The 16879-nt window shown below is 44.7% G+C and overlaps 2 protein-coding genes across 2 annotated transcripts in view; one reads left to right on the top strand and one right to left on the bottom strand.

The window, feature by feature from the left end:
• Positions 1-4263: 4263 nt before the first annotated feature.
• Positions 4264-6957, bottom strand: ANKRD49 (ankyrin repeat domain 49). The gene is made up of 2 exons (XM_056858572.1): positions 6675-6957; positions 4264-5001 (listed from the first exon to the last, which is right to left on the bottom strand). Exons 1-2 carry the CDS (start codon positions 6933-6935, stop codon positions 4540-4542), a joined length of 723 nt encoding a protein of 240 aa, XP_056714550.1. The 5' UTR covers positions 6936-6957; the 3' UTR covers positions 4264-4539.
• Positions 6958-12737: 5780 nt separating this feature from the next.
• Positions 12738-16879, top strand: part of MRE11 (MRE11 homolog, double strand break repair nuclease) — a 33115-nt gene continuing 28973 nt past the window's right edge. The window contains exons 1-4 of the mRNA XM_056858573.1: positions 12738-12783; positions 13171-13309; positions 14420-14580; positions 16744-16831. Of these exons, the coding sequence (XP_056714551.1) occupies positions 12764-12783; positions 13171-13309; positions 14420-14580; positions 16744-16831 (408 nt within the window). The 5' untranslated portion in view covers positions 12738-12763. The remainder of the gene's footprint in view (positions 12784-13170; positions 13310-14419; positions 14581-16743; positions 16832-16879) is intronic.

Below are 16879 nucleotides of genomic sequence, written 5' to 3'. Positions count from 1 at the left end.
TATTAAAGTCAGTGCTCTTATTAGGACTATTTATTAAACAATGCTCAGTGCTAAGACTACGGTCTGTGTGGCTAAGCAAATTGATGAGGAAATGTACATTTTGTGGTACACTCTGAAAATGCTCTTGCATGCCTTATCAGCTGCCTGATTCCCCGGAAATGCCTTGTTCTTATTTATTTACTTTATTTATAGCCCACCTTTCTATTTGAGACTCAAGGTGGATTACAAAATAAAAAACCATGCAGCTGGACATTGTAAATCATCCAACAAATAAGACAGTTGGACTAGGAGTACAGAATTAGTAGATAGTGTGAAACACAACTGCCTAGCCAAGGTATAGTAGAATTCCAAATAACGCAGTAAATTTATATGTACTTTCTAACCTTGGCTTTTTTGCTCTTAACATGACTGTCTTCACCCCCTCCAACAGTTTGGATCCCACTGGAGAGCTTAATAGAGGAACCTCACTGAAGCTAAGGTAATGGACCTCCTGGGAATATAATGCCTTGTGTATCATGATAGAAGAACAGGTGGCAGGGATATAAAAGCAATACATAAAAATAAATAGAACATACAAAAACATCTGCTTTAGGGAGAGTAACCACTAACAGTTATATAAGCTTTCTTTTAAAATTCAGTATCATTTCTTCCTGTTCAGTAATGTCTCTCCAGCCTGAGGAAGAACCAATGAGGGTTGCACCTTGGAGGAGACCTTCAGAACAAACTGACAGAGGTGGAGAAAAGGACGATGTTCACCAGACATTGACTAACATAAAGGACCAGCTGCAAAGAATAATGGCAACTCAGCAAGAGATTCTGAGATTCGAAACCTGCAGGCGGCAGGTATTTGCATGTCTACACACCAAAGACGTCCCCGGGATTTGGGCTTCATGTAAAAGTTATTAGAGGCTAGCCGTATAGAGTCAACAGATGAGAAGAAAAGTGAAAATAAAAGATATTTTGAAATGCGGGGTAAGAAGGAAACATGCAACATCAGAGAAGTTTAAAAAATTGTTTCTGTGTAGCTTGTAGGGAGGACAACCCCCACTTAATGTGAGGAAAGGGCATAGTAAAGGTACAGAGCAAATGTATTGCATGCAGGTCTCGTGTTTAATCCCTGGCATATCAGGTGGTATTGCTGAATCTGGGAAAGACCACTTCCCGACACCCTGGAGACTCAGGGCTTGGTCACACCTAGTTTTTGCTCTAGCTTGGCTTCTTAATTCCCTTAGGCTGCAGCAAAAAACCAGATATGGAAAAGCCTCTAGTAAGAAACAACAGTGGACTAGATAAACCAATAATGTGACTCACTATTAAGGGTAGAACCAGATGTCACACTGGAAGTTCCATAAATGGAGCACACAGCGATTTTTTAAACTTTAAATAGAAAATATTTGGGACCCCAGTCGAGACCAGGAGTGCAGTGCAACAGGAGATTAAGCCTTCCTCACTCACACAATTTTCCTGACATGAAACAGCCCCTCAGCTACTATTTGTCCTGTTACGGAAACACACAGCACCTTCGTAGGTTTGTTTTGTGTACATATTTGACCACATCACTTGCCAGAAAAAACTGAGGTTCTTTCTTTCGTAGCCTCAGATAAATAAACACAATCAGATTTTAAGCAAGCACAATGCACAAATTTTTACTTTAAAAAAATCACTAACCTATAGCCAGGCTGTTATTTGGAAGCATGTACATCTGTGCATTTCCCCTTAATACTGAGAAGCCCATTAGCCCTTCCAAGTGCCCCTCTCATCCAGTCACAAATAACTCCAATAAACAATTTTGTCAAGATGGTAACAAAAGCCCTGCTTCCCTTTAAGTGTTAAATATTTTATTTTGAAATAAGACTCACAGCAGAATTACAGTATACCGTATTTCAAGTGTTACTTGTATACGCTCAGTTACATTCAGTTTTCATGCAGTTTGGAAAGTTGAACAAGTTATCTCACAGCAGTGTTTGAAAAATAAAACTTAAAGTGAACTTTAATGGACTCTGCATTTGTCATTTCATACAATAAATACTCCAGTTCTCTCCTTGGTTACAATGCACGGGTGCTTCACAGCGTTCCTGTACAGTAGTTCGCACCACCTGAAGACATGCCGTAAATTAACATATCTACATTACACATAACCCGCTTATCGGTTGGGGATCCCAGCCAAAGAATTCCGAGGGCTGCAGTTCTGTGACGCTGCCAGCGATCCTTTTCTGAAGGCAGCTCAGCATTCTTACAAAGCCAGTCCTCAGCACCCTTTGGAGAAAGTCGCAACAGTGATACTTGTTCCAAAGAGATTTTAAATGTGTAGTGTAACTTTGAATATGGATATCTGTAAACCACTTAAAATGGGAGTACCGGCTTCAACATCGAACCCTGAAAAACAAGTTTGCTTAGAATGGCATATTTTTTCCTAAGCGGTTCATTTGGCAGTGCGTTCCATAAATCTCAGTGAGGCTTAGTTTCTAGTAAATATGGTTTAAAAATGATTGGCTTTTTAAAAAATTGTTTCAATGGGACTGGCACTGTAAGCACATCTGAGACAAGGTGAGCTTGTTTGTAAGTACAGGACCAGAATTATGTAATCCTGAGTACATCAGCTCCAACAATTACATTGTAATGCCTGAAACCTAGCCACATTTACATGCAAGAAAGCTACCTTAACTTCAGTGGGACTTGCATTTGTACAAGAGGTAATTAGAATTTGTGGCTTTTAAGGATTTAGGCTTCAGAACACAAGCCCACTTGCTTCAGAGTTTCCTCACTGACCTCCCACTGAAGATAAATGGGTCTCTTTCAAAGCGAAGTGGATTTTGGCATACAAGTTTGGGTTGTAGCCGTAAATGAAACAAGACAGCAAGTGGAAGGACAACATACGACAAAGCAAACAAAGATTCACACAAGGCATTTAAAAAAGTGAACGGAGTATAAATGAAAAATTCAAGCAGCAACTGAGGACATGTAGTCCCAGCCTTACAAGTTCACCATCCTTGTAGAAGTTAAAAACTTAACTTTTGTATTTTTGAGCTCCCATTCAGCACATTCTCAGTTTGCTACAGAGAACACACACACACAGGTTCACATATTTATACACAGCAGCAGACTGAATTTGTGTCTACATTTTACCTGGTGCAAGTCTGTATGAGTTACAGGAAAACTAGCATATGTAGGGGTCTTTTTTTTAGACATGTATTGTGCATATGAATTTCTTCAGATTTGCACATAAAAAATTATGTGAGATGGCCCTAAGTGTTTTCAAGACTGGTAACCCAAAGAGTCTGACTACAGGCTATTTCTTAACTTACGAATGACACTCAAGGGCTTCTGCATATTGTTCCCATGAGAGTCAAAAGGCAAGCAATGTATCTTTATCATTCTCCAGTCTGGTTTATACTACCAAGCAAGTCCTGGAACTTCACAGTACCTGCGTGGGAGGGCCACTTCAGATGTAGCATTTCATGTACCAGGACCAGCTTTATTTCCATAAACACCTGCTTGTGTTACCATCATGAGAGAGCTGCTCATCTCTTTCTCAGATTTAACCCATGAGTGGAGAAGAGCAAGGATCTAGAATCCTATTTGCAGATCCACCTAGGATACACTACAGACCCTGCATCCCTTTGCCACATTTAGGTGCTTTTATGACCACTTTTAAAAGCCCAGATTTGTATTATTTAAAGGTAGGGAAATAATTTGTGGCAAGCATACCATATTGCACCAGAGACTGGATTAGCTCCTTTCACTCTCTGCCATAACATTCACTGCACTGTTGATTTCATGATGAGTCAGACTAGCAGCTGAGAGAAAATGAAATAGTCATCTAAAGATGGGCATCTGGTAACTTCAGTAGTGTTAAGGGGCTGTTTTGGCTGTCAATCTCCAATTTTCCTTTCTAGTTAAGCGTATCTTTTTGTTAGTCAACAATTGGGTCTCATGAATTCTTCCATGATTTAAAAACAAGCAGTAGCCAGTGCATGAAACTGTGCTTCTATCCCCGAGTATGAACACATCATTTAATATCCAAAAACATTACACGGGAAATGAGTTATGGGTGTACTCCTAGCACAGGGGTGTTGAACTCTATTGTTACGAGGGCTGGATATGACATAAATGTCACTCGGTAGGGCCTGGTCATGCCTCGCCAGCCCAGATTGAGAGTGGGGGGGGGGCTGTCTGCCTTGGTTGGCTCGCAGGCCGGATAAGAACTCTCAAGGGGCCAGATCCAACCCTTAGGCCTTCTGTTTGTCACCCCTGGCCTAGCATAAGTGATCAACATGGGAAATGGTCCCAAGGGCCTTAGGATTTCCCCCAAAGCTTTTCAAGTAAAAGTGAAAATGCTTCACAAATATAAGGGTAGTGTAGTTTCTATTATTATAAAAATAATGACATCTCCACAAAATGATCTCATTTCAGTATTTCATAGAGTAAAGCTATACTGAGAGGTGGGGTTGAAAGCACCAACTTTGAGTGCAATTACGAAGTGTAGTTATTACAAAAAAGGCGCTGGGAACGAGTTTGACATTCAAATGTTTACAATTACTAAGAATCCGACACAGAATTTGTGCAACTTTCAACAATTTCGAACAGGTAGTGATATATGTCAGTCCTGCAAGCGATATCGTAGGCCGTTTCATCCAGGTTGTTTTTGAGATTTGGCTTCAAATAGCGATTCATCAGCAGAAGTTCAAGGGTTTCCTTACTCTCCCTGTTTCCCGAAGCAAGGTGTAGCGGTGTTAGCAAGCCATTGGTCTGAGCATTGATATCCGCGCCGTGCTGAAGCAAGAACGACGCTATCTTTGTGTTGTTCCACTTGCAGGCGCTGTGGAGTGGTGTCCAGCTGTCCACCGTTAAAGCGTGGACGTCTGCGCCATGGGCAATCAACTCGCGCACCACTTCTAAGTGACCGTTGTAGGCAGCACGGTGGAGAGGGGTGTATCGGTCTTCATCACGGACATTTACTGGAGCCAGGTTTTGAGTCAGGAGTCTTTGCACTGTGCTAAGCTGTGTAAAAAAAGGGCAGATTATATTGAACCTACGGGCAAGGTGGACCAGTTTCCGGACCGGTGCAGAAGATCAAGGGCTGCGTTTGACAGCTGAAGATTCCCACCCCTGAATCAACTTGGTTGCCTCTTAACTTTTTCCAGCTCTGTAAGTTTTTTAAGATATTGCAACCAGAACTGTATACCACATTTGTTATTTATCCAACTGATCAAAGTCAGATTGTTGCAAGGATAAAAACAGATAAACACTGACAGCAGAGTTACATAACGCTACATAGAATACTTATTTTGTTACAGTGGGTAGCCGTGTTAGTCTGTCTGCAGTAGTAGAAAAGAGCAAGAGTCCAGTAGCACCTTAAAGACTAACAAAAATATTTTCTGGCAGGGTATGAGCTTCCGTGAGCCACAGCTCACTTTCAGAGCTTTCGTGAGCTGTGGCTCACGAAAGCTCATACCCTGCCAGAAAATATTTTTGTTAGTCTTTAAGGTGCTACTGGACTCTTGTTATTTTGTAACGACGCCCCGAAGACACCAAGACAAGCTTCTCGAAAATACAAATGCATCTACAAAACCTCCAGTTATTATAGAAACTAATTCAAACTTAAGATGCATCTGGAACTTGGAAAGCAAGGTCCAACTGTTACTTCAGTCTTATATCGTCTTTTAGCGATCTCAGGCAAGATAATACCCATTACAATTTCCTGTCACCCTTCCTCCCAAGATCTCAGGAAAACACACACGGTTCTACCTTTCTCCATTTCATCTTCACAACTCGGCAAGAGAAGGTAAGGCAACAGAAAGTGTGGTGATGGGTCCAAGGTCACTCACAGTGCCATCCTAAGCAGAGTTAAGGTAAGAAGCATCCTAAGCAACACCCAAGCCCATTGACATTATAATGGGCTTGGAAGGGTGTAACTCTACTTAGGACTCTGTCAGCGAAGCCCAGACTACACGTTACATTTTTCACGTGGACCCAATAAGGACCTCCAGCAGGACCCCTGCAGCAGATCAATTTAGAACCACCGCAGGGCCCCGGTTCTGGTCGTGACCATGACACAGGGTGGGGGAGGGGCTCCTAAACCACAGTCCCAACCAGAATTGGGCAAACGCAGCCCTTCTAAATTGGGTTGCCATGGGAAGACACAGCTGGCATCATGCTGCAGGTCCCTGTTGGAATCACGTGTAAAAATGTAACTTGTAGTTTGTGCTTGAGTTTCTTGGCTGAATCGGGATTTGAACTCTGGTCTTTCTAGAAAAAAAGTTGGTTTCTATACACTGACTTTCTCTACCACTTAAGGGAGACTCAAACTCGCTTACAATCACCTTCCCTTCTACTCCCCACAACAGACACCCTGTGAGGTAGGTGGGGCTGAGAGAGTGTGACTAGTCCAAGGTGACCCAGCTGGCTTCGTGTATAGGAGTGGGGAAACAAATCCATTTCACCCAATTAGCCTCCACCACTCATGTGGAGGCTTGGGAATCAAACCCGGTTCTCTAGATCAGATTCCACCTCTCCAAACCACTGCTCTTAACCACTACACCACACTGGCTCTAGTCCTACTGGCACTCAAGTCACTAGCTTTCCTGAAATAAAGAGTCCTGAATTCTTAACTGTTTGAGCACAATACACACAGGCTTTATTTAAGGACTTTCCAAACAATTACCAATACTTACTCGATTTTTTTCAGCTGCCCAAAGCAGCAGCTTATCTGGGTTGTTCTCCAGCTTTTTCTCCTGGGCTTGGTACCATTCCTCGCTTTTTTCTTCCTGATCTTCCTCATCAGAATCTCCAGACCAAAGACTCTGTGTTCCGGTGGGGATCAGATGTCTGTGCGTCTCCAGCAATTCCAGTTGGTTAAAGCTCTCGGCAAAGTCTTTATCATCTTTTGCCTCCTCCTCTATATTTCTCTCAGCCGATTTCTCACTTTCATTCATCTTTGTAGATTCCAAGTCTCCAGCCTTAAATCATCACAGCGAAAAAAATCCACTTCTTTTTCTGGCTCGTTTCATTTCCAGGTTGTTTATCATTGGAAATAGTTAAGAATAGTTATCAAAATTGAATGGAGAATGGCATGTATAGCAGCAACACCATGACACCTTTTAGGGAAAGGAAAATAAAACTGGGTTAAAATAGTGATGAGAGACAAAGGGGGCCATTTTCTGTGCCTTTTAATTAAACAAAAAGAGGAATCTGGGCAGGCTAGCTCAGTGGTCAGCAAACGCATTAGTCAATAGAGCCAAATATCAACAGTACAACGATTGAGATTTATTTTGAGAGCCAAAACGCCTTTTAACAACCATTCATGCACGGGAGGTTTTGCCTTGGATTTTCTGCTCTCTAGATGCACATTTTCCCCATCTGCATTCTCAAAACTCTGAAGGGGGGCTTATTGTTGAGTTTTGAGAATCTGGATGGGGAAATGTGCATCCGAGTGGCAAATCCAAGGCAAAACCTCCCATTCATAAATGGCCAATAACCCCCCATGCAGAGTTTTGAGAATCTGGATGGGGGAAATGTGCATGAATCAAACATGCTCCCCACCCCCGGGGCCCCGACCTCCTCCTCCTCGCCGATGCCGCCTGGGTTCCTTCCTTCCTTCCCTCCCTGGCCGGCGTGCTGTCCGCCCATCCTCAGCGCCTCGGCCTCCTCCGCCAGCCAAAACCAGCACGAAAAATCCCGCCTGCTGATTGGCTGCCGCCGCCGGCCCTCGAGCGCCGCGGGCAAAACTCAAGGGCCCAAAGAGCCATATGTGGCTTGCGAGCCGCGGTTTGCCGACCACTGGGCTAGCTCATCACACAAGGTGATCTAACCCATCTGTCTACATTCAACCACTACACCATCTACCTAAGAGCCAATAAAATCATTAGGTATTAAACATAATCCCATTTCTGACTAGCAGACAGATGGAGAATCTCAATCGAGTCCACTAGTTTTGGCACGGCAACCAAACAGTTTGTTTCTAGGCTTTCTCACTTCCTATCCCCCTGAAGCAAAGTTATCTGCATTTCTTGTGTAGTCTTTTGCTGGGCAAGAGTACTTATTTATTTTGCAGAAAAAAAGAAGAAGTCATTGGTATGGTGCCGAAAGGAGAAGACTGCATGCCACCACTTGAAAAAGCCCCATCTCTGGTTGCCACCTGCCCCAATTCTGTGGACTGGGGCATGTAGAACAGGGCTTTGGAAGAGGATCTTCTCTGGAAAAGTGACAGATGGTTTGTGTGTAAGTTTCTATTAATCCCTTCTCTCTGGAGGCCAAACCCACAACATGCAATTTCTAAGAAGTCAGGTTTGGGTTCTGACTCACATTCCATGGAGCCACACAACAACTGCAGGGAATGGTATTTTAAAAGACTGCATGGACCCAATTCAGCTCAAGACTGGCATGAGAAGGGGAGGGGCTCCAACCCCCTGAAGCCATTTTCCTGAGCTGAAACATCCCTGGTGGGGAGCAGGAAGTTATTTGCTGCAGTGACATCCCCCAGATATTAAGTTATAAAGTTACAGCAATATCTGTCCACTTAGACGGTTTTACAAGGGGACTGGACCCATTTGAGGAGAGCAACTAGCAATGGTGGTTGAATGAAACCTCTGTGTTCAGAAGCAGTGTTCCTCTAAACACAAAAGGGATAACAGAAGAGCTACTTGCTTGTGAGTTTTCCAGGGGTCATCTAGTTGACCACTATGGGAAGCAGGTTGCTGGACTAACTGGTGTGACCCCGGAGAGCTCTTCTTGTGGTCTTGCATCGCAACTATCCAGGAGTTCAAATTTGCATTCAAATCCCTACAATTTCCATCTTCATTGCAAGAACAGCAACCTCCATTAGAAACATGTTGTGACGGACTATGGGTTAATGTCTGTCAGTGAATGTATGTGAGAGGGACATACAGGGAGTGGGCAGAGCTTAAGAGAGGAGAACCTGAGCTGCTGGGAAAAAAGTTTTTTTTACTCTGGGTTCTGGTGTGATGGGTTGTGCCTAGTGTGTGGCTGGGGGAAAAAACCAGAAGGGTGATGAAAGAGTTTTTGGGAGGAAAAAGGTCACAGGAGGGAGGAATAGTCTCTGAGGAAAGAGGTATTCCTGGTCCAAGAATTGTGAAAAAATTACTTTAAGCACTGTGAAGTAATTTCACAGAAAGAAAATTGAAAGAAGGGGAAATCTCCGTACTTTCCTAGTTTTAGGCACCAGAGTATACACATGGTCCTGGGACTAACCTACCTTAAAGAGTTGGAAACCTGGCTTAAATAAAATAACATCTGTGCAATATTTGTTGAGCAACTCATTATTTATATAGAAAATCTGTACCTTTCCTTTAAACTAGCTTTTCCTCCAACAGCTTTACCTGTGAAGTATAACAGAATACACCAGACTGTATTCAGTTCAACAATAAAACAGAATTTTATTATACTTCACATATCACATATGTGAAAACACACACACTTTCCATATATACAGTTCTGTAAGCACTTGTCCCCCGTGGTAATTCCACAAACAACATCCACAGACGAGGAGTCCAAGAGAGAGTTGATTTATTAGAAAACCTACAGGTATACAGAGTAAATTGGCATGAATGGGAACTGGTAGCACGGTACAGAGCCTATATGGGAAAGCATTAGTCACAACGAGTCATGGCAACCCCCCTCCTAACAAGGAGCCGTTCCCATGGGAGATAGTGCTGGAACAGGAATTCAACAGTTAGCAGGCTTGGCCTTGAGGTGCACCTGGTGGAACCAACCAAAACATTCTCAGTCTGACAGGCTGCTGAGAGCAGTGGAAAGCAGGCCTGACAAGTACACACCACATATCAAGATATCCACACTACACACACAAGAATGAGACAGACATATCAATATGTGAAACGTATGGGTACATGAACATAAGAAAGGCCATGCTGGATCAGACCATGATCCAGCAGTCTGTTCACACAGTGGTCAACCAGGTGCCTCTAGGAAGCCCACAAACAAGGCAACTGCAGCAGCACCATCCTGCCTGTGTTCCACAGCACCTAATATAATAGGCATGCTCCTCTCATACTGAAGAGACTAGGTATGCAACATGACTAGTATCCATTTTTACTAGTAGCCATGGATAGACCTGTCCTCCATGGACATGCCCACTTCCCTCTTAAAGCCTTCCCAGTTGGCAGCCATCCCCACATCCTGGGGCAGGGAGTTCCACCATTTAACTATGCGTTGCGTGAAGAAATACTTCCTTTTATGTTTTGAATCTCTCCAACAGGCAAACCACACATACAATACACTCACAGCCATGACAAGCAACACATGAAGCAGCCGATTCACCCCCCCCCCCCAACCCTGGAAGATCCCAGCTTCCCTTCAGAACGGAGCGCTGCAAGGCTCAAATCTCCCCACTCACGTTCACCACGCGGCTCCCTCCGGGGCGGGGCCAAGGATTGACCGGCAGCGGCCCGCAGAAGGCCTGCCTCCCCTCGCGCCGAGAAGACTTCCGGCCTTCCTTCGGCCCGACCTTCCCCTCCCCGGATAGAGCCGCGCCTGCGCACTGGGGGCGAGCTGCGGTCTCGGCCAGTGGCGGCCTGCTTGGGATGCTGCGAAGGCGGCGGATTGGGTGGGGCGGGGTCGGCCAGTTCCCGCGAGAGCTGGGAGCCCTCTCCCGGAGAGGGGGCGTGGCCGTCCTTCCGTTCCCACGCGCGCGGTGCCATGGAAACCGGAGGCCTGGTGTCGCTGGGAGTGACGCGGCGGGCTTGAGCCGCGAGGGTGAGAGGCGGGTGGGGACTGGCGCGCTGCAGGCAGGGTCCCCCCTCGAGGCGGAAAGAGCCCCGAAGGGAGAGATTCGCAATCCGGCATCGCTGAATTGGTGCAGTTCTTGTCACGTGAACGTGTCGTATATGTAGAACCTATTATCTCCAGAATCAGAGGAGCATGCCTGTTATATTAGGTGCTGTGGAACTCCCTGCCCCAGGATGTGGTGATGGCTGCCAACTTGGAAGGCTTGAAGAGGGGAGTGGGCATGTTCATCGAGGATCGGGCTATTCATGGCTACTAGTCAAAATGGGTACTAAACATGTTGCATACCTGTTCTCTCCATGACCAGAGGAGGATGCCTATTATATCAGGTGCTGGGGAACACAGGCAGGATAATGCTGCTGCAGCCGTCTTGTTCGTGGGTTTCCTAGAGGCACCTGGTTGGCCACTGTGTGAACAGACTGCTGGACTTGATGGGCCTTTGTCTGATCCAGCAGGGCTTTCCTTATGTTCTTATGGAGGATGGGACTATCAATGTCTACTAGTCAAAATGGATGCTAGCCATGATACATACCTATTCTCTCCAGGATGAGAGGAGCATGTCTATTATATCAGGTGCTGGGGAACGCAGGCAGTATGGTGCTGCTGCAGCTGTCTTGTTTGGGGGCTTCCTAGAGGCCCCTGGTTAGCTGCTGTGTGAACAGACTACTGGACTTCATGGGCCTTGGTCTGAGCCAGCAGGGCTTTTCTTATGGTCTTGTGCAACCCAGCATCCCTGTCAGTTTCTCTGTAGCACATATCAGCTTGGTTTTGTCCTCATTGGCTCCCAGTATCGCATGAAGGGTCAAAATATGCTTCTCCCCTGGGGTTACCACGTCCCTATTCACCACCTGCAAAGAGGTTTTTGGGGTGGAGCCTGAGGAGGACAGGGTTTGGGGAGGGAAAGGACTTCCATGCCATAGAGTCCAATTGGTAAAGTGAGAGGTTTTGTGGGCGGAGCCTGAGGAGGGCAGGGTTTGGGGAGGGGGGACTTCAATGCCATAGAGTCCAGTTGGTAAAGCGGCCGTTTTCTCTGGGTGAACTGATCTCTATCAGCTGGAGATCAGTTGTAATAGCAGGAGATCGCCAGCTAGTGACTGGAGGTTGGCAACCCTATTCTCCCCCAACCCCAGCTTGTTTAAATCCGCTTGGTAGTTGCTTTGCAGCCTTTGAAGGTATGGTGGCAAACATCGATGTCGCAGAAAACCCTCCTGATAAAGAGACAGGCTGGAGAGCTGTGGAGGCTGCATGATCATTGTTACTGATAGTGAATGTAAGAAGAGCTGAGTCAGACCAGCGGTCCATCTAGTCCTGCAGATAGCACTCTCCTCCATGAACACGTCCACTCCTCTCTTAAAGCCTTCCAAGTTGATGGTCATTACCACATCTTGGGGCAGGGAGTCCCGCAATTTAATTATGTGTTGTGTGAAGAAATATTTCTTTTTATCTGTTTTGAATCTCTTACCCTCTGGCTTCAGTAGATGGCCCTGTGTTCTGGTATTACGAAAGTGGGAGAAAAGCTTATTCCATGCATTAAGAAACGTTTTGCAGTAATTCTAAAACTCAGTCTTTCTTTGAGCTGTGGTAGCTGTCTGTTATTTTCTGGGTTCAGTTCAAAGTGTTGGTAATTGCTTTTCAACTTTTGCACATCTTTGTGAATATTTCCTGCCATATGACCAAGCTTTAAATGTTTCTGAAGAAAACAGAATGTTACTTAAAGTGGTATTTAGGATATCATCTAGTCTGTCTCTTGTACTTCCAGCTTTAACGCATCTGTCATAGATTTCCTCTTTTTAAAAAATAAATTGGCTTCCTGCTTAAATGGGAAGGCAGTCAAGTGCATTTTGAAACTAAAGAAATATTTCTGGCCACAAAATTGTGATGCTTGTGTTTTTTTCTGTTCCTTTTAGATCTTGACTCTGAAACTGCCTTTTTGCCTTCCTGAGTCCCTCAGCATCGCCGGACAGAAGCCTGGTGAATTTGGGCCTATTGTGACTGCAGAAAGATGAGTCCTCCTACTGCCATGTAAGTTCCCCTTAAGCCACAATATTCTCTGCTTTGGCAGACTCATATTTCAATGATTGAGCAGCATTAAAATCCAACCATCATGGCTTCTTCAAAGATACTTGGTGTCGACCTTCCAGTGCTCGTACCAGCATGGTGTAGTGGTTAAGAGCGGTGGTTTGTAGCAGTGGACTCTGATCTGGAGAACCGAGTTGGTTTTCCCACTCCCACACATGAAGCCAGCTGGGTGACCTTGGGCTAGTCACAGTTCTCTCCAAACTCAGCCCCACCTACCTCACAAGGTGCCTGTTGTGGGGAGGGGAAGGGAAGGAGACGGTAAGCTGGTTTGATTCTCCTTAAAGTCGGCATATAAAAAACCAACTCTTCTTGTTTCTTCATTCGCTTTAGGAGCGAAGAAGAAAAAGATACATTTAAAATTTTAGTTGCTACGGATATCCATCTGGGCTATTTGGAGAAGGACGCTGTGCGTGGAAATGATACTTTTGTGACTTTTGATGAAATTTTGAAACTTGCTCAAGATAATGAGGTAAGCATGCCTTATAACGGCATTGAAAGAACCGATGTAGCTGCCTTCTAATTTCATGTAGATTATGTGTTGACATGGCAGTGTGTGAGCAGAGTTATAACATTAACAGGAAGCTCTCTGTGGTCCAGTTTCCCATCCTAGAATCATAGAGTTGGAAGGGACCACCAGGGTCATCTAATCCAACCCCCTGCACAATGCAGGAAATTCCAAACTACCTCCCCCCCACACACACACACCCAGTTGCCCCTACTCCATGCCCAGAAGATGGCCAAGGTGCCCTCCCTCTCATGATCTGCCTAAGGTCATAGAATCAGCATTGCTGACAGATGGCCATCTAGCCTCTGCTTCAAAACCTCCAGGGAAGGAGAGCTTACCACCTCCGGAGGAAGCCTGTTCCACTGACGAACCGCTCTAACTGTTAGAAAATTCTTCCTAATGTCTAGATGGAAACTCTTTTAATTTAATTTCAACCCATTGGTTCTGGTCCCACCTTCTGAAGCAACAGAAAACAACTTGGCACCCTCCTCTATATGACAGCCCTTCAAGTACTTGAAGATGATTATCATATCATCTCTCAGTCTTCTCTTCTTCTCCAGTTTGGCTTCAACCATTTGTGAGGGTTTGGAGGTCGTAAAGGACTACATGTTGCAGATAGCTTTTATTTAATTTTTTTTAGAGATTGGTAGCAATACTAAAAATATTTTCAGAAGTTGTTGAATGCTGGCAGAGGCAATTTTGTTCCATTTTCTAATGTAGGGTTTTGCAATCCATGTTAGAATAGTAAGCATGCTTTTCCATGTTGTTTGCTGATGTTTCAGTGTAACATGTTTATTTATCATAGTTAATCCTTTTTTAAAGACTGCTGTTGATTTTTCAGATGTGAGAACTTTAAGATGTAAAACCAGTTTAAAACCGCTGCCTGTGAATCTTTTTTTTTAGCTGCCTGTAAATTCTTGTTATAAAAAGACCTCTTTTATGTTTCACATAACTTCATTTTTGGGCGTTGTTGAATAAATTTGTATAGAATGTTTAGGTTGGTACTTTAGATGATGTAGACAGTCCTCATGAGAAATCTAAAGATTCAGATGTGTTTGGGTTTTTTTTCCGTAGGTGGACTTTATTTTATTAGGTGGAGATCTCTTTCATGAAAACAAACCCTCCCGGAAAACATTACACAGTTGCGTAGAATTATTAAGGAAATATTGCATGGGTGACCGTCCTGTGCAGTTTGAAATTCTGAGCGACCAGTCAGTTAACTTTGGTTTTAGCAAGTAAGTATGCATTACTGTGAAACTGAATATCAATAACTTGTATAGGTTTTAAATAGCATTTAAAGTGAAAGCTACTGTGTTCGTACCAATTTGATATATGAGGGCTTCAGTCATGTGAAGCTAATGGACATGAAGAATAGTTTTACGTTGTTTCAGGATTGATGTTTTGGTGCTGGGTCTTTTTGGCACTGGGTCACAGGTACCATGTTGAGGACCACTGCTAAACAATTGGGGAGGTGCCGTGGCTCAGTGGTAGAGCCTCTGCTTGGCATGCAGATGATCCCAGGTTCAATCCCTGGCATCTCCAGTGAAAGGGACTAGGCAAGTAGGTGATGTGAAAGACTTCTGCCTGAAACCCTGGAGAGCCGCTGCTGGTCTGAGTAGACAATACTGACTTTGATGGACCAAGAGTCTGATTCAGTATAAGGCAGCTTCATGTGTTCAATTACAGCCTTATAAATCTGTTGAGAAGACTGATAGGAAGAAAGTAGATTCCTTTGAAATGTGGTGTTGGAGGAGAGTGTTAGAGTTACCGCAGACTGGCAAAAAAACAAATCAGTGGGTTATAGATCAAATCAAGCCTGAACTGACCCTAGAAGCTAAAATGACTAAACTGAGGCTGTCGTACTTTGGTCACATTATGAGAAGACCAGCGTCACTGGAAATGACAATCATGCTAGGAAAAGTTGAAGGCATCAGGAGAAGAGGAAGACCCAACAAGAAATGGATTGACTCTATAAAGGAAGCCAAGGCCCTCAATTTGCAAGGTTGTTAAAGATAGGACGTTTTGGAGGACACTGATTCATAGGGTCGCCATGAGCTGGAAGCGACTTGACGGCTCTTAACACACACACACACACACACAAAGTTGAAGTCAGCGGGCTTTGAAGGGTATGGCTGTGTCTAGTATTACCACTGTTAATTTGCTGCAACAAAAATTAACAGGAGTCTCATGGAGATTTTTTTTTTGGCCTTCAACTCACAGCTGACTTACAGCGACCTCACAGGGTTTTCAAGGCAAGGGACATTCAGAGGTGGTTTGGCATTACCTGCCTCCGTGTCATGCCCCTGGTATTCCATGGAGGTATCCCATCCAAATACTAGCCAGGGTCGGGGCTGAGAGTGTGTGACTGGCCCAAGGTCACCCAGCAAGTTTCCACGGCAGAGCGGGGATTCAAGTCTGGCTTCCTCAGATCTGCTACAACACACTGGGTCTTACTTTGGTTGAAATCAGCAGTAAAAATACCATTGGTTTTAAGAAAGCAAAATTGCAGATTTACAGCCTAATCCAAATGGAGGGGGGCGGACTGTGTTAGGAGCCGGCGTGACCCCAGCACTGGAATTAGTGCCACTTGCGCTGGCATTAGTAGCACTAAAACCGGCGCTGGGGAATCTGCATGGCAGCGCGAGTCTTGGGCGCCAGTCCAGCCTTGTCCACAGCGTTTTCCCAGCGCAGAGGCATGCACTGGCGTCAAAGGAAGTGTTCTTAAGTCAGCTCCCTAATCCCTTTCGGGCTGGATACTCCCTTTTTTTGCGGGCGCAAAGTTACACCTGCAAAAAGGCAGGTGTAGCCCCATGACCTGGATGGCCCAGGCTAGCCTGATCTCGTCAGATCTCAGAAGCTAAGCAGGGTAAGCCCTGGTTAGTATTTGGATGGGAGACCACCAAGGAAGTCCAGGGTTGCTGTGCAGAGGAAGGCACTGACAAACCACCTCTGTTAGTCTCTTGCCATGAAAACCCCAAAAGGGGTCGCCATAAGTCGGCTGCGACTTGATGGCACTTTACACACACACACACACACACACAGCCCCATGAAACATTATGGAGAGTTTCACGGGGGTTTTCTCAAGAAGCGCATTTTTGTCTTGCCGCACCCAGCCACAAGCCACTCTGGAGGTGGTGCGCCGCCGCCGTCCCTAGGTCCAGTAGAACTGCCCCCCCCCCGGGTTAGGATTGGGCTGTTTGTTTCTGTTTAGTTCTAATGGAAGGATCAGTGAATTGTTAGCAATAGCGGTTCATGAGGTATGTTGCCGTGTTTTTTCTGGTAGTTCCAAATAAGGTATCAAATAAATAAAGAGCAAAATAATATTAAAAAGTGTAGTGATATGCTGAATTATTTTTTCTATTAAAAATTGATCTATAGAATTTTGCTCTCTTGTTTAGATTTCCATGGGTGAACTACCAAGATGGAAATCTCAATGTTTCTATGCCAGTTTTTAGTATTCATGGCAACCATGATGATCCAACGGGGGTAAGTCTTTTGATCCCTTTCGTATTTAGCTTTTCCCTAGTTTTTTGT

This window comes from Euleptes europaea, chromosome 12, assembly GCF_029931775.1.
Source record: "Euleptes europaea isolate rEulEur1 chromosome 12, rEulEur1.hap1, whole genome shotgun sequence".
NCBI classification, from domain to species: domain Eukaryota; kingdom Metazoa; phylum Chordata; class Lepidosauria; order Squamata; family Sphaerodactylidae; genus Euleptes; species Euleptes europaea.
The sequence above is the reverse complement of the archived record's forward strand: the minus strand, read 5'-3'. Positions and strand labels throughout refer to the sequence as shown.

What these genes read in the sequence shown, in the direction of transcription:
- ANKRD49 (XM_056858572.1), bottom strand. Translation starts at nt 6,935, where the DNA reads ATGAATGAAAGTGAGAAATCGGCTGAGAGAAATATAGAGGAGGAGGCA. An exon ending in GGGCAGCTGAAAAAAATCGA is followed by an intron (nt 5,002 to 6,674) that starts GTAAGTATTGGT and finishes TTTTTTACACAG; the next exon opens with CTTAGCACAGTGCAAAGACT.